Source organism: Vigna unguiculata, chromosome 1, assembly GCF_004118075.2.
Source record: "Vigna unguiculata cultivar IT97K-499-35 chromosome 1, ASM411807v1, whole genome shotgun sequence".
NCBI lineage: Eukaryota > Viridiplantae > Streptophyta > Magnoliopsida > Fabales > Fabaceae > Vigna > Vigna unguiculata.
In genome coordinates, this window is record NC_040279.1 from 37841463 (window position 1) to 37867262 (window position 25800).

The following is a 25800-nucleotide window of genomic DNA, read 5'->3' on the forward strand; positions in this document are numbered from 1 at the left end:
AATGTTTAACAAACCATAACAATGAGCCCACTGATCTCGTATTTATTTATATATACTTCTTACATATTTTTGTATTGTTATAACCACTCGTGATCATACACTATATTACGCACCTGCTGCTGATAAGCACACACGGTATAGCACAGAAATCTACAGAAACAATAACAGAGTTATTTATCCTCGTACTCAGTGAAATACCAGGATCTGGTTTCAGACTTTCAGAAGTTGAGGGTACCATTTTCAATCTTTCTCAATTAGGAATGACAATCTTTCTTTCGTTTTCTTTGCATTCTCTTTTGTTGAATGAACGATCAGACAACCCCTAGTATTGTTTCTGCTTTTCTGGTACACAGGTTTTATATTGCTCATGTTAAGAGTAGTTTTTATGTCATGCAACGTTGCTGGTATTCAAATTCTGTGAAGAAGATAATTTTTTTTTTCAAGTCTGACCTTTTCAAAATATCATTTTCTTTTCCTTGACGAAATAGTTCTTGTATTATCGATTATTTGAAAAACTTCTTGAGTATGGCCTTTACAGTATTCATTTTAAAAGTTCAGTATATTAATTATGTGAGTTATTAGATGATTATTATATAATTTGACTAAAAGATTATCTTCTATATAAGAACATCTTAGAAGAAGTTATTTTTATGCTCCTTTTACGGAAAAATAAGTTGTTTTTCTGAAAAATTGTTAACTATAGTTATTTTTGTTACTAATTTATTTGTTTTAGTTTCATCATAAAAACTGATTTTTTTTTATTATATCCAAACGAAATTAATTATTTTGACACAAACTTGTAACAAACCAGCTTAAAAATACTGATTTTCGATTGTAATAATAGTTAATTAGTTATCTTATATATAATTGTAAAAAATGATCATTAGAATAATCCAATTTCACTATCTAAACACGTCTTAATTAAATTATTGTTGTTATTTTGAGAGTGGTGTATTTATTAATCTGATGAGATGAAAGAACATCACTAAACAAAGCTTAATCTAAGTTTTATCCGGTGAATGGTCGTTTCCTTCATTTTCCTTTGTTTTCTTTCTTTCTGTGGTGGTTGGTCACGAGATGAAGTTTTTTTAACTGCCTGGACCATTCAACTGTTCTAAGAAAATCAGCAACTTCAACGAAGAATGTAGTTTTGCAGAATTTTGATACGAATTTATGAACACAAGACGTTATTGTCTAAAAAAAAATGTCGTGTTATGAATTACAGTGGGATAGGCCCACTGCAAGTGTTCATGGTATGGACGTGGACGCTTCATCAACCTTCGCTTTGCGCACTTTCGGAAAACACGCATTGCAATTTTTCTATATGCTTTTTGGTGCTCTACGTTTCTCAGTGTTTACAGTTTCATAATTGTTGTAAAATATCTTACTGGGTCCCGGAGCTTAATGTGAAGCTTTAAAAGGACAACCGCACGAGAACTTGGTCGACAAAATCTTTTCACTGAGCTTTTTAGCTGAGCTCCAACCTCACTGTGGTTCTGCAACTTTTTATTACTGCTTTCAGAGTTTTTTGTCCTTGACTTGGAGGTGTGTGATAGGACCCTTTTGGGGTGGCTAAACTTTCTGAGTTGTTGTTAATCATTTTGTATCACAACTTTGTTCCACAGGTGGAGTGTATAGCAGTCACTGATGTCTGATATGATGAGGCAGGGGAATGATGTCCTGCATGATGAAGAGCTTAAACATGATGAGACAACGGCACCAGAGAGCACCACAAACGGGGAAAAGAAAGAAAAGAGACAACAAAAGGCAAAGGCTGAAAGGGTTCCATATCACAGGCTGTTCTTATTTGCAGACTCCACTGACATCATTTTGATGGTTGTTGGCACCATTGGAGCCATTGGAAATGGCCTTGGGATGCCTCTCATGGCATTTCTTTTCGGGGAACTCATTGATAGTTTTGGCAATAACCAGTTTAGCCCCAACGTTGTCAAACAAGTTTCCAAGGTGAAATCTTTGAACCAACTCAACTTAGTGATGTACTACAATTCTTACTACTAAAATGAACTTGGTATAGATAAATTACCTTGGGTTTATTTCATGAATTTATGGGTGAGAGAGTCCTGATATCACATATGAAATAACTTTATTAACAATATATTTGGTCACTTGTCAAAATTGCAGGTTTGCTTGAGATTTGTGTACTTAGGAATAGGTACCGGCGTGGCTGCTTTCCTCCGTAAGTATATCATGTTAGTTAAGATCATTGCAGTTTTTGTTACCTCAATATCTTATAATCTGTTTACATGAAAACAAAAAAAATAGACACTGAGCTGAAACAACAATTTTCGTTTTTCAGAGGTGACTTGCTGGACGGTCACAGGGGAAAGACAGGCTACAAGAATAAGGGGCTTGTATTTGAAAGCTATACTAAGACAGGATATTGCTTTCTTTGATAAGGAAACTAACACTGGAGAGGTGATAGGGAGAATGTCAGGTGACACTGTTCTCATACAAGATGCTATGGGTGAGAAGGTATTAGTACTACAACTATATGTTGCAACAATTGCTCAAAGCAGTTGATTGTAAAGTAGGAGTGAAAGCTACCTCAAATTTTGTTGATTTGATGCTGCTCTTTTTATGGTGGTCATTTACTGAAGTCCTTGTTGCTTAAATAGGTTGGGAGATTTCTGCAGCTAGTAGCAACCTTTTTTGGGGGCTTTGTGATTGCATTTATCAAAGGGTGGCTTCTAACTGTTGTCATGTTATCCGTTGTTCCGCTTGTTGCTGCTGCTGCCGCTGCTATGGCCCTTATCATAGGAATGATGGCAAGCAGAGGCCAAAACGCGTATGCGAAAGCTTCACAAGTAGTTGAAGAAACAATAGGTTCAATAAGAACTGTATGTTGTTGAGTCTGAAGTTTCTCTACGAAATTCTGTAACTTCTCATGATGCTTATCTCTGGCAGTGCTATGATATTCATTATTTTGTTTAACTGTGTATACTTTCAGGTTGCATCCTTTACAGGGGAAAAGCAAGCAGTGTCCACTTACAAGAAATTTCTTGCAGATGCTTATAAATCAGGAGTTCATGAAGGTTTAGTAGGTGGAATAGGTTTTGCCATGGTTTTGTTCGTTATGTTCTGTGGTTATGGCTTGTCTGTATGGTTTGGCGCAAAAATGATAATGGAAAGAGGATATGGTGCGGGTGCGGTGGTTAATGTGTTTGTTGCTGTGTTAAATGCTTCCATGTAAGTAGATCTCTACCTTTATATATAATATATTTCATGCATGCCTCAACTCATTTGCATAAAATTTTATACTGGTATATGTGTCCCAGGTCTCTGGGTCAGGCATCTCCTTCTATGAATGCTTTTGCTGAAGGTCAAGCAGCAGCTTATAAAATGTTTCAGACAATAGAGAGAAAGCCAGAGATAGATGCTTATGACACAAATGGAAAAAGGCTAGAGGATATTCATGGTGAAATCCATTTGAGGGATGTTTATTTCAGCTATCCCGCGAGACCTGAGGAGTTGATATTCAATGGATTCTCTCTTCATATAGCTAGTGGCACCACAGCAGCTTTAGTAGGACAAAGTGGAAGTGGGAAATCTACAGTTATCAGTTTAATTGAAAGATTCTACGATCCACAGGCTGGTGAAGTTCTTATCGATGGCACTAATGTGAAAGAATTTGAGCTCAGGTGGATCAGAGGAAAAATTGGCCTTGTCAGTCAGGAGCCAGTGTTATTTGCATCTAGCATTAAGGATAATATTGCGTATGGAAAAGATGGAGCAACAGTTGAAGAGATAAGAGGTGCAGCTGAACTTGCAAATGCTGCTAAATTCATTGACAAACTGCCACGGGTTTTAGATTCTAGCCATTTCTACTATTTCAAAGTTATTTTATGATCTGTGATCCTGCAATTTGATATGTTACATTTACGTTTTTTAATTTCTTTGTTCAGGGATTGGACACAATGGTTGGTGAGAATGGAACTCAATTATCCGGTGGACAGAAGCAGCGCATTGCAATTGCAAGAGCAATTCTGAAAGATCCAAGAATTTTACTTTTAGATGAAGCAACAAGTGCACTTGACGCGGAGTCAGAAAGAATAGTGCAAGAAGCTCTAGACAGAATCATGGTCAACAGAACTACTGTCATTGTCGCACATCGCCTGAGAACGGTGAGAAATGCTGATATGATTGCAGTAATTCATAGAGGGAAAATGGTTGAACAAGGTACGAAACAAGTCTAGCCAAGACTTGCTTTCTTTCATTGAAAAACTGTTTAATATCTTATCATTGTTATCATCACCATATATATGAAACAAAGTAACTACTATAGGGATGATGATTATAGAAGAAATATAAGGAATCCTTTAGTATCAAGACCGATCCTAGAACATGACCAAGCTGCAGATAGAAATTGGGTTTTAAATTATCACACTTTTGTTTTTCTGCATATCTCTCTATAATTTGTGGTTATTATTCAGGAAGACACGAAGAATTAACCAAGGATCCTGAGGGAGCATACTCTCAACTTATACGTTTACAAGAAGGAAACCAGGCACCAGAAGAAACAAGAGACAGCCACAACAAGAGGGAACTTTCCTCGGAATCCTTTAAAAAGTTGAGTCAAAGGCTGTCATTTCGAAGATCAGGATCATCTGTGGGGAACAGTAGCCGCCACTCCTTTTCAGTTTCATTTGGTTTGCCTACAGCAATTAGCATCCCTGATCCAGGCCTTGAAAACTCACAGCCTCAAGAAAAATCGCCAGAAATTTCACTCTGGCGCCTTGCTTCCCTCAATAAGTCCGAGATTCCAGTGCTTCTGATTGGATGTGTAGCTGCAGTAGCAAATGGTGTTATATATCCAATATTTGGCGTGTTGCTCTCCAGAATTATCAAAACATTTTTTAAGCCTTTTCCTGAGATGAAAACGGATTCCCAGTTTTGGGCACTCATGTTTGTGAGCCTTGGAATTGCATCTTTAATAGCAATTCCAGCCAGAAGTTACTTTTTCTCTGTGGCTGGTACTAAGTTAATCCGACGAATCAGGCTCATTTGTTTTGAGAAGGTGATCAACATGGAAGTTGGGTGGTTTGATGAGCCTGAGCACTCTAGTGGTGCAATTGGTGCAAGGCTCTCAGCAGATGCTGCATCAGTGCGCGCCCTTGTTGGTGATGCTCTAGGACTATTGGTTCAAAATATAGCCACAGCATTGACAGGTGTGATCATTGCTTTTGTTGCGAGCTGGCAATTAGCGTTTATTGTTCTTGTTTTGGTTCCCCTTATTGGAATGAATGGCTATATCCAAATGAAATTCATGAAGGGATCCAGCACAGATGCAAAGGTGAAGTAATTTTCCATGTTTATACAATGCTACTTTAATAATTGCTTTATTTAGATTTTTTAACTGAGTGTAAGTATTGCAGATGATGTATGAGGAAGCAAGCCAAGTTGCTAATGATGCAGTTGGAAGCATAAGAACAGTAGCTTCTTTCTGTGCAGAGGAGAAAGTTATGGAACTATACAGGCAAAAATGTGAAGGTCCCATGAAAACAGGGATTCGACAAGGCTTGATAAGTGGAACAAGTTTTGGTCTTTCATTTTTCTTGCTCTTCAGTGTCTATGCAACCAATTTCTATGCTGGAGCCAGACTTGTGGAAGCTGGCAAGGCATCATTCACAGATGTTTTTCTGGTACTAACAACTTTTTAACATTTGTCCAACATTAATTGAGGTGACGAAATGTTACATTTTCTTCGTGAAATGTTTTGCAGGTTTTCTTTGCTTTAACTATGTCATCGGTTGGAATTTCCCAATCAAGCTCCCTTGCTCCTGATTCTAACAAAGCCAAGATAGCAACTGCTTCCATATTTGGAATAATTGACAGGAAATCGAAGATAGACCCTAGTGATGAGGTCGGTAGCACACTGGATAATGTAAAAGGAGAAATACAGATTCGTCATGTAAGTTTTAGGTATCCATCAAGGCCAGATATACAAATTTTTCGAGACTTAAACTTGACCATCCATTCAGGCAAGGTAAAGGTTAATGATAGTATTTGTTTGTTGTTATATTAAACTCAATTTGGCTTCACCAAGCATCTGAAAATGCATGTTGCATCTTATTGTTTGATGTTCCAGACTTTGGCTATTGTTGGTGAAAGTGGGAGTGGAAAATCCACGGTGATTGCGTTGTTACAGAGATTCTATGATCCTGATTCTGGTCAAATTACAATTGATGGGGTAGAAATTCAGAATTTAAAACTCAGGTGGTTAAGGCAGCAAATGGGACTTGTAAGCCAAGAGCCAGTTTTGTTCAATGACACCATCCGTGCCAATGTTGCATATGGAAAGGAAGGTAACGCTAATGAAGCAGAAGTCATAACCGCTGCGAAATTGGCCAATGCACATGGCTTTATTAGTGGCTTACAACAGGTAAAACCTAAAACCACTACTATGTATTTTTGTGAGCCTCATTATTTTCTTTTAGCTACTAAAGTTTCATTTCAAGTGTTGTCGTCTTCAGTGAACTGTTGACATAGCCAGATGTGGTTAGCGTTTAACATGTGTGTTTTGTGTTTTTCCTGTTAAAAGGGTTATGATACAGTAGTGGGAGAAAGGGGAATCCAACTGTCTGGTGGGCAGAAGCAAAGGGTGGCCATTGCACGTGCTATGATTAAAAGTCCAAAGATTGTGCTACTTGATGAGGCCACAAGTGCACTAGACGCTGAGTCAGAGAGAGTTGTTCAAGATGCCTTAGATAAAGTGATGGTGAGCAGGACCACTGTGGTTGTGGCTCATCGTTTATCCACAATAAAAAATGCAGATGTGATTGCAGTGGTAAAAAATGGCATTATAGTGGAGAAAGGAAGACATGAAACGCTTGTTAACATCAAGGATGGGTTTTATGCTTCCTTGGTCCAACTTCATACAAGTTCTACAACACCATGATATTTCTTCTTTCACTTTTCCGGAAAGGTTCTCCTTCTTTCCACATTAGTCTTGTGAAGTTCAATAAAAGTGGTGGAAATAAACATATATTAGCTTCACTTTCCGTAGAAAAAAGCCACTCCTTTTCTTTGTTAGTGCAAATGAACAGGAATGAATTGACAGTCAAGAAGTAGAAAAGGACGAAATTGTACGTAAACATAACAGCTTGTTGGAGATATAACAACTTTTACTAGTAAGAACGTAATACATGATAAACAAGTGAATTTGTCATTTTGGCGACTGGCTATCAAATTTTGTCTGTTGACAGTGGTGAACTAGTCTTGTTTCAATACTTGTCAGTTGAAAAATCTATCGATTTTTTCCAACCACACCTATTAACCTCTATAGTTTTAAAACTTACAAATAATACAATCATTGAGAGTAAAGATATTTTAATTAAACTATTTCAATTAATAATTTATTTATTATCGTTCGGTGTAAAAAAGTCTCATATCAGTTATTTTCAAATTGAGGGAGTAGTATAAATAGTCAGGTCGTTCAATTCATAAAGTCAAGGTAGCTTTAGGTCATATAAACTGAGAAAGCGTCAATTAAAACAATTGGATTCAATTTCACTCGTATTAGAATAACTGAATTCAACATCACTTGTATTGGAAACATCATATTTCCCCCATTTTTCCTTTTTTATTATTAAACTTATTGATATTTTTGTTTGAAGTGTAAAATAATCAGAAAAAGAAATGAATGCAGCAGATAAGTAATTCCGAGGTCATTACGTTCTAGGCTTTAGGTGCCACTCTAGTGGTGGTTTCCGTCGTACTAAAAATATGCATGAGGGCTATAAAAAGGAAAATAAAGACCACATACGAAAAGATAAATCACGAAAAATCTTTGAATATATGTATCAAATTACAGGTCGTCGTCACTTTCGTCACTGTATGAAACAAGGCCAGTTAGGGCAACTTCACGCGACTTGTTAGCTTCGCTATTCAATGCCTGTACTGGTTCCAAAGACTTACTCTTATCATTCGGAGGAGTGTTTCCTGCTTTTGAAATTTCCTCAGTATTTTCTTCATCCAATCTGGCTTTTTTAGCTTGGGGTTTGACTTTTATAATCATGCCTAATGGACGAGAGACTGGATTCTTCTTTACAGCAGATTTTTGTTCCTGCGAGAGAAAACAGGGTGGTGAAAAGCATGAAAATAGCAACATCTGCAACACGCATGATTTTTATTTTAGTTTTTCAAAACTGAATAAATTGTTGCAATAAAACTAATAAATTAAATACCTCTTCAAAGATTGGCAATTGAAAGATAAGCTGAAGAACAAATTGAAGCAAATCTAGCTCTTAGACGAGCTAAAAAACGAGTAGAGGCTATCAATGTGATTTCATAACAATCAAATTATGATTTCTCGGGCTTTTAATCCTACTATAACAGTGTGTCCCCAAACAATTTCTTGAGCAAGTGTAACCCATCATTATTCTTTTTTTTTACAAATAAGTCCCTCTATTAATAGTATTTTTTCTTCTTCAACCTATCGAGGTCATCGCCTCCTGAGTAGTCTATCGTTCAAAGAACTTCTTCAGTATATGATAGAGCTCAATATTGGTCTATTGTGTAAATATGTTATTGTAGGAATCAGGAAATCAGTTGCAACATTATTGCGTGGAAATGAAACAGTATTATCAAACCCTCACAAAAAATGGTAGCAACACATGAAAGTCACCAACTAACCTGGACGACAGGTAAAGGGTTGTTTTCCTTAATTTCATGCACAATGTTGGACTGTGCTGCCACTGCTGCCTGAAATCAACATACAAGAGCAACATGGTTAGAAACATTGACCAAATAATAGGCACATGTTTACACTTAAGCAAGGGCAAGTGTATCAAATAAAGAGAAAATCAAATAAAAAGTACAAGGAACTTGCATTTTCAATTTAAATAAATTTAAAAGCAACTTTCTCATACAGTAACTGTAATGACTTAACCTGAAAGCTTCGGATTTGTTGGGCTTCCTCATCTGCCACTTGCCGTTCATATTCTCGTCTTGTCTGAATGGCGGATGAAAATTTATATTACAAACAAGAACAATCGCTAGAATAAACTTTGCTACAACTTGTTCATGCATCTCTTTTGTTCTCCATGATGTTAAATGTCATCAAATTGTTTCCAAACTATATAAAATAGCTGTCTTGCCTGATGTCTTACCACCATTGAGGCAAAGAACACACATATCTAAAATACTATGGTTTACACTTCCGGGACCCATGATATGGAAAATTCATGAAACAAAACCTGTAGAAAGAGATCCAGAACTCACTGCTTCATAATTATCGAGAAACTCAGTTTCATCTTCGTCTAAAGCTTTAGGTGGTCCTGTGATAATTAGACAGGTAAAATTCAAACCAGGATACCTACCAACAAAACTCTGAACATAACATAACTCAAACAAACTATGCTCGTCTCAAAAGGACCAACACCAAATAAACATGGAAGAATTAACAGGTTCCGTCTCACAAGCTGCCTTGGCAGTTCGCATCACAACACAATATCAAATTCATTTACTGTAAAAAAATAAAAAGTAAAAAGTTCCTTGGTACTCCTAGGTCCAAAGGTGAAGGCCAAATATCATGATTACAAATCACAGAACGATGGTTGAATACTCACTGTGCTTGAACCTTTCATTGAATTCTGCATCCTTTTTATCCTTGTTCTCCTTCAGAATCTGCACTTCAAAGCTTCACGAGTCAGTAATTCCCTCACAATCAATTCTACGCATTTTCTCAGAAAACCCTAACTCAATTCCTTACTGAGAATTACAATGCAAATTTTGCTTAACAAGAAATGAGAAAACGAACATCGTAGAGAGGTCTATCTCTCTGGGCAGTGCCGTCCTCAACTCGTTCACCCCTTGTTCTTTTCGCTTCAACCAACTGTTCCAACACAGTATATTGAACAACGATACAAGAAATCAATAATTGCTGATGAAAACTTCAATAATCATGCACAAATCGTGTATTCGAGATTGAAGAAGAGCCTGAGACTTAGAGTGGTGGTTTACTTGCTCTTCAGAGACAAATTTCATAATCCTGATAGGAGGATCCTTGGTTTCTTCCATGGCTTCAAGATTTGCGAACTGCAACCAAACCTCAATTTCGAAAAGAAAAAACAGAGTAAGTAGGGTGAATTTCTTTCTCCACCGCCATAAACTCTTTCCGCACCCCCTCCCCGGTAAATATAAAAAGATCCCGTTATCTTTCTTTCGATGGTATAATCCAAAACACTAATTAATGGTACATGATAGAATATATGCCCATATATTTCATTTAAATAAGACATTAGTCTTTACATGATTTATCTGGTTTAGTGGCATGGTTGTCAATGAAAAATACACTTCTTATATATATAATAATGTTAATAATGATGAAGTGAGTAGTTTTAATTTGTGCAAACACTTAACGAGGTGCATTTATATATAAGATTGTTTTAACAACGATTTTATTATAATTAGATATTCATTTATTTGCTACTTAAAAAGTATATCAACATCAATAAAATCTAAACTCTCATAATCTTATATTTAGTCTACATTGTTACGGTTCAGTTTTAGTTGCTAAGATGCTTTCTTTGTATTATTTTGTTTATGACTTAACAATAGTTTATCTTTAATAATTAATTTTGTCATTTATGTATTTTTTTAGTCGTATATAAAAGGAATTGTTTTGTGTGCAGGGGTCAAACATTTGTTAGGTTTTTAGAGGGAAAAAGTTTATCAAGGAGATACAATATCAACGAGACTTAAGGTCAATCACATAAGGGATTGATATCACACTCAACTTAAAACCTTAATATTATGAGTGTATAAATCTTAATCCTTATATAGTGCTTTATTTTCTCATTTCTACCATTTGTGGGACTTAGATTCACTTGGATTACCAACAATCTCTCTCGAGGGTGAGTCCCTTCCACATTGGTACACTCCCCCTCCAACGTAAGTATTTCCAATAAGTACTCATTTTCGTACAACGATTCTTCTTAATGGGACATGTTTACTTGAAATCCTTGCCAGAAATACTTTTGATACAGTGATCATATACAGCACTTTGAGGTGGTCACTAAGACTAACAATAAACTCTGATACTATTATTAGGTCTTTAGAGGGAGGAGGTTCACCAAGAAGATACAACATCAATAAAACATGAGTCAAACCACATAATGTTAGATGAAATGCAGAATGAGTCAATTGTGCTTTCTGTATTATTAAAAAATAAGTTTGTCTACTTTATAGTTTTACATCAGAAATGAAAAAAAAAACATAAAATAAATAATTTTTGCACATAAGGCGCACTACTTCCAAAAGTAGGGTAGGCTTATTCAAAGCTAACATAATTGAACTTGAAAATGTAGAAACACTAACAATGTATACTTAAATAATTTGCAAGCTCTCTGAATCTTCACTCTTATTGTTCGTACGATGTTCCTGTTGGTCGATCAGTGAATACCTGTCAAAGGTGTTTCAATAGTCAATGAATGATCAATTGGTCAAAGCAATTAATGTCGTAATTAATTTGAGACAACAGTTTCAACAATTAAACTTTTGACTTGTATTTATAGTTTCTCCATGTCCCCGTGATTATGATCAGCCTAATCACGACCCAATCATTTTTAATCCTGATTACTAACTTGTTTACTCTAATTAAGTGCGTAGGTGATCCATCTGGGTGTTGTTCGCCAGACATGACCAAATGTTCTGATACATAATTTGCTATGACAATGCCGCTTGACGCAACTAAACGTATGCTATTCGCATATCGAGAGATCTTCTTTGAAATAATCTCATATGGACCGCAGCTGAACGAATGTTGATCACATATCTTGAAATCTTTTTCAAAGTAATCTCACATGAGTGTTGACTGATCATATACTAATCACATATATAAAGATCTTTTATGGAATAATCTCACACGAGCATTTACCGATCGATAAAGAGAGTCGACCAAACCACATCTACAAAAATTACACTATTTTAATATGAAATATGTGTATTTCTTCCTTATTATTTAAATTTTGAATTTGTTAACACATCTTCTATTTTTATTTGGATATCTTGTATCGAACATAATTTAACATGTGTTTAGATGAAGCTGTGTTTCTTTATTATAGCTTGACAAAGTATTACGATCCTTGATATTTATTTTTTCTAATGGTTTAAATTTGGAGTTCATATGAAATTTATTATCGATAACTTATTAATTGAATAAGACTCACACTTGATCTCTATTTTATTCATGACAAAAACTTTTACTATTTAATTAATAAAAGAATATGTTTTTAGCCTTGTATTTTTTCAAAAGATTAAATTCAATTTACATTTTCAATTTGATAAATTAATTATTTATCTTTTAAACACATGCAAAATTAATATTTTTTAATACTTAAAATTGACTATAACAATTTTTATTATTGCAGAGTTGAAAAAAGAGAGTCAAGATCTCATTTTCTTAAAACTAATTAATTGATTTAAAATATAGAGATTAAAATTAAGTTTGTCCAAACTCATAAGACTAAAATCATATTTTCACTCAGTCTAATGATTATTTTCCTTTTTAATAAGAATGTTAAACAGAGTGCTCTTTGCTTATTTAAATAATTTTTTTTTTAACTTGAGAATTTCAAATTTGATTTAATTACATATTTCCCAAAATCTTTAACTATTTTTTTACAGTCTTTTCAAGTACGTCGTTAAGGAAATTAAACATTACATATTATCTGTTTTAATTTGTATTAAAGTTTTTTTTAACATTTAATCCAATCAATAGGATGTTTAGAAAACAGAGTTTTAATTGTTTTTTATCCAATTCTTTTGAAAATTTTATTTTATAATTTATATAATAGTGATTTTATTTATTTAATTAATTACCCTATAAATAAAAAAACTCCTCAAAAATATTTTTCTAAATACCAGTATTATTCATCTTTTAAAATCTTATTAATAATTTTTCATTTTCAACTTGCGATTTAAGGAATGCAATGATAAAATAATTATTTAATTTTTCATATCAATATGAGCATTTTTAATGAAATTAACAAGATATTTTTTGTATCGATGTAATTATTTTAAAATTGTTTATTAGTAGATGATTAATAAAACTGTATAAATATTTAAATATTTTAATTTTTGGACAAAACCGACCGTAATATTTTCACTATAACAATGTACACAATTTTGTGTAAAACAAATATTTTGAGAATGTTTACATCTATATGAATCAATCATTATAAATCATTCAAATTATTTATTTTTTCATGTTTTTATGATGCCTACATTTTTAAAATATTAAGTTTTTTAATTTGATCAGTGATACCATTTTTTATTCTTTCGGCACGTGTTTCATTGGGGGTAAAGGAATGTCATACTTAAGGTGTGTTCCAGCGTTGAAGGTAACGTGAGAAAGTCCTTGTGGAGGTTTTGTCGCAGGTAAGCGAGTAGCAATGTGCCAACAAGGAAAGGAATACGTAAGATGAAAAACCGAGGTTTCACTGCGTAGTAAGCGTTGCTGTTTTTTTTTTTTTTTTTTCCTCTCGTGTGTGAAAAATCTCTAACGCCAACCCTCCCAATCCAAATCGAATTACGAACAAGGGGACATCACTTTATAACACAAAGAACAGCGTTTTTCTTAATCCCACTCGCGGGACTCGGAATTAGCAGGAAGAGTGCCCAAAAGTCAACAATTTCGATTCTTGCCCCTTTCATCATTAATTCTTCTTCTCATTCCCCCAACATTTATCGTCTCTCTCTCAGGTACGCAAATCCCACTTTCTTTAGTTCTATTACACCAAATCTTGATCTCCATTCAAACCCTAACTCATTTCTTGAATTTGGGATCTGGTTGTTCCTCTGCAGAGGGGATCTACGACCAGCTGATGATGGATGGTTACTGGGTACCCTTTGGTTGAGTATCTGAGCAGGTTAGGTAGAATTTAGTTGGGGAATTATTATTGTCCTGCGAGTGGAATAAGAATCTTGATTAGGGTCTGTTTGTTTTCTTGATTGTATTGATTTTTGTCAATTCAATTCTGGCTTTTGCACAGTATATTTTTTGAAGTCTGCTTCTTGATATTGTACCTGTGACTGTTTCTTGTTAGTGGCCTCCTTGATTTTCAATGGCTAACCCAACACAACCTAATGTTGGGTTCACCCCTGAGAGAGAGAGTGCAACCCCTGAGAAGAGTCCCATTCCGCTCCCTCCTAATTTTGTACCGTCACCACCTGGTTTTCCTCCATCAAAACTGCCCTCACAGCAAGATCAACCTTCTTCCCGTTCCGTTAAAACCCCTAACGTTGTGTCACCGGCCAATGGGGTTGCCGCTGGCAGTTCTGTTCCTCACTTGAGCACCCCTCCTGGACCGCCTGTTTTTACGTCTCCGGTCCGTCCAGCTGCGGTTCCTTTTCGAACATCGCCTGCATCGCCTCAGCCTCATGCATTTTCTTCAGTTTCTTCTTTGCCAACGTCGTCATCGCCACTGCAATTTTCAAATGGATCGTTTGAGTTGCAGCATCAACTTTCTGATAGTATAGATGACAAGGTTCCCGTTGGAGAGTCATCATTTGTTCTTTTTTCAGCTCGTAAGGTATATATATATGTTCTGGTTTATTTTAATTCATAGTCAAGGTATAAAATTTTACAAGGCATCCATTTATTGTTCTCAAATTTTTTAACAGATATTAACTTTTCTGTTCTATTTGCTAAGTAGGTACTGAAACAGAAGAAACAAGCTAATGTGCCCAGTTTGGGTTTTGGGGCATTGGTCTCTCCTGGGAGGGAGGTTTCAATGGGCCCCCAGGTAATACAGCGTGATCCTCATCGTTGCCAAAGCTGTGGTGCTTATGCAAATATATATTGCAACATATTACTTGGATCAGGCCAGTGGCAGTGTGTTATATGTAGGAAATTGAATGGAAGTGATGGGGAGTATATTGCACATAGCAAGGAAGATCTACGCAGATTTCTGGAATTATCTTCAACCGTGTTTGATTATGCTCAAAATGAGAACAAGAGACCAGGTTTTGTACCAGTTTCTGATTCTAGAATGTCTGCACCAATTGTTCTTGTTATAGACGAATGTTTAGATGAACCTCACCTACACCATCTACAGAGTTCTTTGCATGCTTTTGTTGATTCTCTCTCGCCAACAACGAGATTAGGAATTATACTATATGGTCGGACTGTTTCGGTGTATGACCTTTCAGAAGAGTCAATGGCATCTGCTGATGTGCTACCTGGGGAGAAATCACCTAGTCAAGAATCTTTGAAAGCTTTAATTTATGGTACTGGCATATACTTGTCGCCAATGCATGCTTCACTGGCTGTAGCACATTCCATATTTTCATCATTGAGGGCATACAAGTTAAATATACCAGAAGCTTCTCGTGATCGGTGCCTAGGAACTGCTGTTGAGGTTGCTCTTGCTATTATTCAGGGCCCATCTGCCGATCTGTCCAGGGGGTGGTCAAAAGGTCAGGGGGAAATAGTAGAATTATTGTCTGTGCTGGTGGACCGAACACTTATGGGCCTGGATCTGTCCCTCATTCTTTTAGTCATCCTAATTATCCTTACATGGAAAAGACTGCAATTAAGTGGATGGAAAATCTTGGTCGTGAGGCTCATCGGCACAATACTATAATTGATGTTTTATGTGCTGGAACTTGCCCTGTAAGAGTTCCTATCTTACATCCTCTTGCAAAAGCATCAGGTGGAGTTTTTGTTCTCCATGATGATTTTGGGGAAGCTTTTGGTGTTAATTTGCAAAGGGCATCTGCGAGATCAGCGGGGTCTCATGGTTTGTTAGAATTGCGTACATCAGATAATATTGTCATTACTCAAGTCATCGGCCCAGGGGAAGAGTCACATGTCGATACCCATGAGACATTTAAAAATGATACTGCCCTTTATATTCAAATGCTAAGTGTTGAGGAAACCCAAAGTTTCTCTCTCTCCATGGAAACCGAAGGAGATATTAAAAGTGATTTTGTCTTTTTCCAATTTGCAATTCAATATTCTAATGTGTATCAAGCTGATGTGTCGAGGGTCATTACTGTGAGGTTGCCAACAGTAGATAGTATTTCGGCATATCTTGAGAGTGTTCAGGACGAAGTGGCCTCTGTCCTCATTGCAAAAAGAACCCTGTTACGAGCCATAAACCATTCTGATGCAATTGATATGCGAACAACAATAGATGAAAGAATCAAGGATATTGCTCTAAAATTTGGTTCCCAATTACCCAAGTCAAAACTTCACAGCTTCCCGAAGGAGCTTGCTCTCTTACCAGAACTCCTTTTCCATCTCAGGAGAGGACCACTCTTGGGAAGCATTATTGGCCATGAAGATGAGAGGTCTGTGCTGAGGAATTTGTTTCTGAATGCATCCTTTGATCTATCACTCAGAATGGTAGCTCCCCGATGTTTAATGCACAGGGAGGGGGGAACTTTTGAGGAGTTACCAGCGTATGATCTTGCTATGCAGTCTGATGCTGCTGTTGTACTTGACCATGGCACTGAAGTCTTCATTTGGTTGGTATGCCTCCTATTTCCCTTTTCTAGGCTGATATATTTTTAGTTGAAGGTGTGAAGCATTTACTTGTAAACTGTATCCTTTGTGTGCTTGTTGGGGGTGGTGGGTTGGGGGGGTAGGTTGTTATGGCACTTACCTCAGTCATTAAATTATTCATGCTGTTATTAAATTAGATTCATGTTAATGATGTGCAATAGCGAGTGATGCAATTGCACCAAGCCACATAGATTATCTGTCCATTGTTTTTCATAATTTTTCTTTATCTTCCTTTCCTGTCTTGTTTTTCTCCATTTTCCTCTGCTACAGGGCCACTGTTGCCAACAGCAGTTTGAGGCTGGTGGCCAGATGGCTAGCCAAGGTTGTGGCAACTGGTAATCCGTACTTGGGAAAAGGAAGCGTTCTTTTATTTTAAACCTCTTGACTAGATGGTGCATAACTGTTTTTGAATTTGATAGACAATTATGGAATGGGTTACAATCATTGGAATTTCTTCCTCGTTTTTTGTTAATTCTTCTGATTTTGATTTTTTTTATGATAAATGCTTGATGTTCCCATCACTAAAATTTCTTCTTTGCATGTTAACTTTTCTGACTTTGAATTCTTTTATGATAAATGCATTTTTTGTTTTAAGTCACATTATCACATGAGAAAGGCTAGCAAGACGCCCTCTGACACATTATTTTGAACACATTTTCTCTACTTTTTATTGAAATTTATTGAAACTTACGAAATTTATGGTTCCACTTATTTAGTGAGTCTCACACTTATGATTCTATAGTTTCTAATAAATTTTAACTAATTGTATGTAGTGTTGGGAATTTGTTGTTTACAATCCTCTTTATTATATTGTTGGTTGTTTATTTTGAATCTTTTTGTGATCTGGATTATATTAAAAAATGTGCTGTGTTGGAAATTACTATGGATATGCTGGTGTTGCTTTTTTATCCTCATGGTCTTTGTTCCCTCACAATTAAGGATTTAGTTATTTGTACTGTAACAGTTAAGGGGGGAGAGTTCTCTTAGCAACGAGGGTAGTTTAGGGTTGGGGTCTAAAATTTTTCATCTTTTTGATGCCTGAATGGGTTTGCTGTTGAAACATACCCTATATTTAAAGCCCATTTAAAGATATTCGTTTTTTACTTTGGTCTAAATTACACATTTGGTCTTTAGTTTTACCAAAATTTAGTTTTGGTCTTCCTGATTTCAATTGTAACAAAATGAGAAACCCAAGTATCGAAAACATAATAGGAATTAACAGGAAATACTAGTGGAACCCTCTATTTCCTTTCCCAAGCCTAAGGCTGAATTGTCGTCAATGACTGATTACCTACCTCCCACTCCACTCCTCTCTTTCTCTGTATAAAAGAATCCTATCTCCCAAACCACATGTCCCACCTTTTCCCCTTAATCACCTGCTGAACCAGTAATATTTCTTGTCCCTGGAATTATTGGACTCAAGGGACTCGTCACAAAACTCCTTTTGCTTATGAGGTGTCAAATTTGATTTGAGGAACCCTTTTTGTTGACTTCAGTAACATGGATGATTAGAGATGACATTGAACAATGCCTCATCAGCAAAAGTCTCTGTAGGGCAAGTACAACTTCAATTGGGGAAACACTGTTGTAGTTGAAACCGTGGATATTGAAGCTGAAATTGATAAAATTAATCAACCCAAAATATATCGATCCTATAATCTGTGATCATGAATATAATATTTCTACTAATGAATTATCTTGCAGTTCATATTTGACAGTTTTGTTTGCCTTGTCTCCAACTTCTTTCCCTGTTTAGAATTTTTATTTTCTTGTACTGTTTGTATTATCGTAATATATATATTTTTTATTTCTAAATATCGATGGATGGATCCTAGGGTGCCGAACTTGCAGCCGATGAAGGAAGAAGTGCTGCTGCTCTAGCCGCATGTAGGACATTGGCTGAAGAGCTGACTGAGTGCCGTTTTCCAGCTCCTCGCATCCTTGCATTTAAGGTTAATTTTCTTTATTGTCACCCCACCCAGTTTCATGTTCCTCTTATAAGATAAACTATAACAATCAGTTTACATTTGAAACAGGAGGGTAGCTCCCAGGCTCGATTTTTTGTCTCTCGTCTCATCCCAGCGCACAAGGATCCTCCTTATGAGCAGGTAAACAGTACTACCACTTTATTCTTAATTCTGAGACCAAATAAATTGTTGGAAAAATGATTTTGTTGGGAAAGGCTTTGGCAGTGATATGTTGAAAAAAAAAAGTCAACGACATTTCAAGATTGCTCCAAATCTCAAATTGTAATTTTTTTGCAGGAGGCAAGATTCCCACAACTGAGGTCGTTGACATCAGAACAGCGGACAAAGCTGAAAGCCAGTTTTGTTCATTTCGATGATCCTAGTTTTTGTGAATGGATGCGAAGCTTGAAAGTGGTGCCACCTCAACCAAGCTGATGATGGAGATCTAAAGGGTCTTTGGCGCTGCATCTTTCAACTCGTTGGTTATTCTTTGTTAAGTTGGTGAAGCCAAGTTTGTTTGCACGATCTGGGGAACACAATATGATCTTGCAGATGTCTCCCGAGACTCTCGCTTCATTGCCTCCTCCCATTCATTTTGTTCACTTCCGAGAAACCTCCAAAGAAGTTTTTTTTTTTTTCTTTTTTTTTTTTGTTGGTTTGGGGCAGGGGTGAGGGATGACTGTGGCAGAGATTTTTTTTTCTCACAATTTACGGTTAAGATGTTACCATAGAGCAATAAAAGGATTTCTCGTTATTTATATTTATACCACCTGTTTTTGGAATGTTTTTCTTTTACCCGATTGTTTTAGATGATGTACAGTTGATTTTAATCTTAACTATGGAACATGAGTGAAATACGTCTTAGGATTAATTTTATTTGCAAATTTTGTTTTGAAATGTTATTCTGCGTGTGAAGAATTTATCTTGGTGACGATCACTAGCACGAGGACACAGTCTCTTAGGATGTTTAGAAATGTAATTTGGTTTATAAAACTGCTTATTGTGTCTTTCTGGGCAGGTGATATAATAACAATAAAGTTCATTATGGTATCAGTTTTATAGATCACGTGACAGTATGATTCAAATGAAAATAAAATTTTCATAGATATTACTGGTAACATCTTTCTTAATAGTATTTTCTAATGCTTTTCTTGATATTTTTTTCCTAGGACTAAATCCATGTAATTGATCTTTCTTGTTGTTTTTCATGTAGCATTATTTTTTGTGTGCAAACAGTATTTTAACTAATTTTTTGTCATTGCACCCTCTCCAATCATGTACTTTTTTTTAATGATTATGAGTATGTTTGAATAAAATTTATGAGTAGAAAAAATGAGATAACTTTATCTTTAAATTACAATTAGTCCATGTTTAGTAAAAACCTGTAATATTTCTTTTAGGTATCTTATACTCATACGAAAGTTATATGTTATGTTTAAACATTTTTTATTTTCATGTTATAGGATTCAGACAGTTACAACCTAATAATAACTTTCCTGATTGAGAATATAACATCAAATATGCATTTTATTTTAATGTTGTTAACCCTTTACGTTTTTGTCAAACATGGTTAAATGTCTATATTTTTATATTGGTAAATGATGAATTTGTTCTTCAATTTTTTTTATGAAATAATTTAATTTAATTTCTTCTATCTTATGAAAACATGCTGATTATAAGAGAAGGGTGACTATTTATAATTATTTTAAAAAAAGGATGTTGAAATTTTTATAAATAAATATTATAGTATAACGACTAAAATAAAGTAAAGACAGATAATAAAAGGGAAAAAATTTACTCAAACAAAGCAGACGTGACATCGAAGCTGCACAGTGAAGAGTAAAAAAAACATAGGAGTGTAAGAAATTAAAGAGTGCGTAGGGGCGCACAGCGGAACACTTTATCTGAAAGTGAAAACCCTAGGGTCAACCGTAGCGCCACAATCGCTCTCGCGCGTTTCGTTCGCCTTCGGCATCTTTGCAACGGGTAACTAGCAACTTGGATTTCAATCCCAATATGGCTTTCTGCTTCACTTCCTTATGTTAACATTTTTCTTTTTGGCCATGACAGGATCAGGTGCTCCTCCTTCACCATGGCGGGGACTGAAGCCAAAAAACCTTCGGCTAAGCAATCCGGTAATTCGCATTATTCATGCGTATTCGCATTTGTGTATCTGTATCTTCTTTCTTCTAATTGTGAGCCAACGAAGCCTTGCAGGTGGGAAGAAGAAGGAGGTGAAGAAGGAGACCGGCTTAGGTCTCACGCATCGGAAGGCGGAGAACTTCGGAGAGTGGTATTCTGAGGTATTTCGAGCCATTTAATGGCTTCTTTTTCTCGTTTTGTCCTGATCTGTGTTCGGTCAAAGCTGTTCGTTAATCCCGATCTAGTCTTGTTTCACTATTAACAATTTCGGCAGTGTGTAGTGTTGGTTGACTTTGGCTTTGGATTATTCTGACAGGTTGTTGTTAATGCTGAAATGATTGAATACTATGATATATCTGGTTGCTATATTTTGAGGCCTTGGTCAATGGCAATATGGGAGATCATGCAAGTGAGTTTCTTAATTCTTGTTTTGTTTTAGATGATGAGTGAGTGAATACATTTGTGTCGTGTCTGAAATTTCTTAGTGAATGAGTATTGGATTTCAAAATATGCATACAGCTGATTTGTTTCTTTTAGTCTTTCCATAGGTCAGAGTTGCTCTAATGTCTAAAATAATCTGCAGGAATTTTTCGATCCGGAAATAAAGAAAATGAAAATCAAGAACTGCTACTTCCCTTTGTTTGTGTCTCCTGGAGTTTTGCAAAAGGAGAAGGATCACGTTGAGGGTTTTGCCCCTGAGGTGAGAGTTTGTGAATTTGTTGGCCATGTAATGTTGATTAATCAAGGAGTTGTATTAATTTTTTTTTTAACTTCGGAATATTGTTCGTGAATATCGGGAAGATTGATTTAGTTGTATTTAGCATTCTTAAATCAAAGTTTTGTTCAGTAGTCTGGGACTTTCTTGATCTGGGGGCATGCTATACACTGGATTGTGATGTACATGAAAAAAAAAGTAGTTTTGCGAAGTTTGTTTCGTTTAGCTAATGTCAGTTTCATGTGTTGAAATGGATATTTATTACGACTTGCAGTATGATTATCTATATAACTTCATTTCCTTCCAGAAGGACTATTTATTCTGAGAACATAAGTACTTGTCTGATTGTCTTACTCATGCATCAGGTTGCTTGGGTAACAAAGTCTGGGGAATCTGAATTAGAAATTCCTATTGCTATTCGTCCAACTAGTGAAACTGTCATGTATCCCTACTACTCTAAGTGGATAAGGGGACATCGTGACTTACCTTTGAAACTTAATCAGTGGTGTAATGTTGTTAGATGGGAGTTCAGCAATCCCACACCATTCATCAGGTAGTGAATAGTTTTTTCTTTTCTCCACCTTTTTTTCTTATGGGCCATGGTATATATTGATTTGTTGGCTGGTATTTATACAATAAACAATTTCAAACTTAAATTAGAGGCTTCAAATTTTGGAATACTCAGCCGCTGTATATCTCTTGCACTATTCCTTAAATTTTTGCTTGTTTTATTTGTGAATGGATGTTCCCCTAGTGGTGATTATGGTGAATTGGTCTTAGGGAGGCATGCTTCTAATTTATCTTTTGGTTTTTTATCTTAAATTTGCAAGAAATGGCATCTATTTTATGTTAAATATCTTATCATTTACATATAGAGGGTGAGCCTTGGTCTCTGACCAAGTGGTCATGTGTGAAGTCCAGGGAGCCTTATGCACTAGGTTTCTCTGTTAAACTGAGGGACTAGGTCAAATGACATTCACTTCTGTAAACCGAGGCAAGTTAGCTTTCTCCCAGATACACCAAGTGGGAGCCTTATGCACTAGGTCTCCCTTATTAAATATCAGATAGTTAATATTGTTTCACATACGTGCTGTCATGTAACCTAGTTCATAATTTTTAACTTCTTTCTGGTCTATTGCGTGGGGCTTATAAGAGTTCTGATTGCAGGAGTCGTGAGTTTCTTTGGCAAGAAGGGCACACTGCTTTTGCAACAAAGGAGGAGGCTGATGCAGAGGTATGGCACCAAACAGTTATTTTAGGAATTTTCCTTTTTGGTCACATTGTTCAACCTGCGTCAGTTGTCATCTTCTGTCCTTGCATACTTATTGAAGAGTTGTTAAGCCCTGCTCTCATCTTTTTCTATATAAGTTCCCTTTTAAATAAGATCTATAAACCATGTCCTTTCTTGGTGTTCTAATAGTAGATAAATTAGTTATGCATTTTCTTTTTGCTTCTGTTGCACACTATATGCACATTATTCTGTATTCTCCTCCACCTAAGCATGTAAATTTCCTATCTTTTAGATATTTTTCCCAAACTATTCTAAACTAGTACTTTTTCAGGTTCTTGACATTCTGGAATTATATAGGCGTATATATGAAGAGTATTTGGCAGTTCCTGTCATAAAGGGTAAGAAAAGTGAGCTTGAGAAGTTTGCTGGTGGGCTTTACACTACCAGTGTTGAGGTACACATCTGACATTCTTTGCATGATGTTATTTTAGTGGTGTAAGCTTTTTATAAAATTTTGATTTATTTTGCTAGGCATTTATTCCAAACACTGGCCGTGGTATACAAGGTGCAACTTCTCATTGTCTGGGCCAAAACTTTGCTAAAATGTTTGAGATAAACTTTGAAAATGAAAAGGGAGAGAAAGCAATGGTGTGGCAGAACTCATGGGCCTATAGTACTCGAACTGTAAGCTTTGATCTCTGGAATATACATGCATTGGAGGATTCCTCCACATCATTTTTGTATTTTAATTTTTTATTTTCTTACAGATTGGGGTCATGGTGATGGTTCATGGTGATGACAAGGGATTGGTACTGCCTCCTAAAGTAGCATCAGTACAAGTCATTGTGATTCCTGTGCCTTACAAAGATGCTAATACTCAAGGAATCTTTGATGCCTGTTCTGAAACTGTGAATACATTGTCTGAAGCTGGTATTCGTGCTGAGTCGGATTTTAGAGATAATTATTCCCCGGGATGGAAGTATTCTCACTGGGAAATGAAAGGTGTTCCTCTAAGAATTGAAATTGGGCCAAAAGATTTAGCAAATAAGCAGGTATTCAACTTTCTCCTCCTGTTACATCAATCCTTGTACATTGCTGGTTTTTCAGTGAACACCAAATAAGTCTCAGGATTTTGCATAGGTTCGTGCGGTTCGACGTGATAATGGAGCAAAGATAGACATCGCTAGTGCTGATTTGGCTGTTGAAATAAAAAAGTTGCTTGATAATATTCAGCAGAACTTGTTTGAGGTTGCAAAACAAAAACGAGATGAATGCATTCAAATCATACACACTTGGGATGAATTTGTGCAAGCTTTGAACCAAAGAAAAATGATCTTAGCTCCATGGTGTGATGAGGAGGTACGAATTGTGTTTTTCTCAAATATAATGTTCCTGGTGTCTGGATCTGATTTTATTTTCAATGAATTTCGTTGTTTGAGTTTTGGGGTAGTGTCACTCTTTTAATGAGGTCAATCACAGTTTATTGAAACTGTTATTACGGGTTAGTAAACCAATACTTTCTATTTTAAAACTTCCAGTCTTTTGGCTACTGTAGAAGGTCTTTTGTCATTGTAAGATTAGCGAAATATGAAGCATTTGTCGGTGTCAACCTTAAAGAAGTTACACTTTATAATTTATTTCTAGCTTGCTCTTTGCTAGCTAGAATAACATCTTAAAATCCAAATAGAATTGAACTGCTCGTGTTATCAAATTATGTCCTCTTGAAGAACTGGTGTTGGTTTGATGTTATATAAGCTCCATTTTTTATTGTATATTTTTCATGGCATAGTTGTATTATGTGTAATAGTTTTTTTTATCTGTAATGCTTCAGGAGGTGGAGGCGGATGTCAAAGCAAGAACTAAGGGTGAGATGGGAGCAGCCAAAACTCTTTGCAGCCCCTTTGATCAGCCAGAACTCCCAGAAGGTATAATCTTGTCCTTATGCAGGTGTTATTATTTTTTAATGCAACAGTGTTTGAAAACTATAAGCAGACTCTGATTCTGTATGAATTCACTATCTACTAATGTTTTATGTCTGTTATGTAATATCATCACGATTAATATTTGTGTTGCTTATTTATCGTGGTTGGTTTACAGGCACCAAGTGCTTTGCGTCTGGAAAGCCTGCAACAAAGTGGACATACTGGGGCAGAAGTTACTAGCCTACTGGCTCTTTCGTGGTATTATATGAAGCTAGTTTATCATTTAATGGTTCCTTGTACTGATTTGTGGATCACACAATTAGTTTTGTTTTCTTGGTTATCTTTTCAACAGATAGTTTTACTTTGATTTTTATATGGCACAATATTTATTTTGGTTTAAAGAATGAGTGTTACTTTTGTTGTCGTTCAATTATTATTGGGGCATATTGGGCTCTTCGTTGGGATGACTCAATTATTTTGGCATAAAATGATACTCAATTATACACTTCAGTTGCGGCAGGTTTGTATGAAATGGGACGGAATATTTATTGAACAGATTGTATAATGACGAGGAAGAAAGTAATGGATGTTCGACCGTTTAAAGAGGTTTTGTAAGCACTTTTATGCTAAAAAAATATACTAATAATTGAATTATTAAGTTATATGATGTAGTGAGCTGGAATTTACTATTTAAATGAGGATATATTGTCTCGTAGGATCATTATTAATATCTTGATGTAATACCCTCCTAAAAGTTCAATTATTAGGTTGTATGATGTGGTGAGCTGGAATTGACTATTGACATCCCTACATGTGGTTAATTTCTAGTCTGCTAGTTATCGTTTCAAGCTTCGGTCCTTACTGAGATTAAAATAACAGTTTAAAGATATAACGAAAATGTGAAGTGAAATTTATATTATGTATTTGAAGGTAAATAAAAAATGCATGTAGATGGCAACAGTTTTATGATGAAGAAACCACCCTACATTTTTTCTACATAACACAACCTATAAATACCCCCATGACATGATAACCTTGACTAGGCATGCATTACTCATACATAATTTTGTTCCTGAGTGTTAAGAGTCTTTACGGGCACGTCTTTCCCTACTTCAACACGTGAAAGAAATTTCTTTGAAGTTTAAGCTAAGAAAACTCTTACTTAAAAACTCACAGAGTGAAAAACACTTCTGTAAAATATAGACATTTCTTCTTGCTATAAATTTCTCCATATCTATGTTTGTACATCTCATTGTGCTATGTTCTCAAAAACTACTTTGCACGTCAAACATCCC

General features: G+C 35.7%; 4 protein-coding genes across 4 annotated transcripts; 3 read left to right on the forward strand and 1 right to left on the reverse strand.

Moving 5' to 3' along the window:
* Positions 1–1272: 1272 nt before the first annotated feature.
* On the forward strand, positions 1273–7186 carry LOC114164413 (ABC transporter B family member 11). Its single transcript, XM_028049087.1, has 12 exons — positions 1273–1965; positions 2143–2197; positions 2318–2493; positions 2637–2858; positions 2969–3207; positions 3297–3822; positions 3924–4197; positions 4452–5311; positions 5394–5660; positions 5741–6004; positions 6107–6400; positions 6560–7186. Exons 1-12 carry the CDS (start codon positions 1648–1650, stop codon positions 6914–6916), a joined length of 3852 nt encoding a protein of 1283 aa, XP_027904888.1. The 5' UTR covers positions 1273–1647; the 3' UTR covers positions 6917–7186.
* A 484-nt stretch (positions 7187–7670) lies between these two features.
* On the reverse strand, positions 7671–10157 carry LOC114176566 (PSME3-interacting protein). The gene is made up of 7 exons (XM_028061647.1): positions 9982–10157; positions 9779–9853; positions 9588–9645; positions 9241–9296; positions 8909–8971; positions 8653–8721; positions 7671–8083 (listed from the first exon to the last, which is right to left on the reverse strand). Exons 1-7 carry the CDS (start codon positions 10036–10038, stop codon positions 7826–7828), a joined length of 636 nt encoding a protein of 211 aa, XP_027917448.1. The 5' UTR covers positions 10039–10157; the 3' UTR covers positions 7671–7825.
* A 3239-nt stretch (positions 10158–13396) lies between these two features.
* LOC114167666 (protein transport protein SEC23) lies at positions 13397–19290 on the forward strand. Its single transcript, XM_028052808.1, is given in 8 exon segments — positions 13397–13722; positions 13825–13953; positions 14067–14552; positions 14676–15426; positions 15429–16495; positions 18364–18480; positions 18565–18636; positions 18793–19290. Coding segments are annotated over 6 exon segments (2613 nt in total). The 5' UTR covers positions 13397–13722; positions 13825–13953; positions 14067–14084; the 3' UTR covers positions 18931–19290.
* A 1014-nt stretch (positions 19291–20304) lies between these two features.
* LOC114192088 (proline--tRNA ligase, cytoplasmic) lies at positions 20305–24977 on the forward strand. Its single transcript, XM_028081670.1, has 13 exons — positions 20305–20481; positions 20566–20630; positions 20713–20798; positions 20954–21046; positions 21221–21337; positions 21718–21905; positions 22520–22586; positions 22915–23037; positions 23115–23267; positions 23351–23635; positions 23724–23942; positions 24415–24508; positions 24681–24977. Exons 2-13 carry the CDS (start codon positions 20588–20590, stop codon positions 24743–24745), a joined length of 1533 nt encoding a protein of 510 aa, XP_027937471.1. The 5' UTR covers positions 20305–20481; positions 20566–20587; the 3' UTR covers positions 24746–24977.
* Positions 24978–25800: the final 823 nt, after the last annotated feature.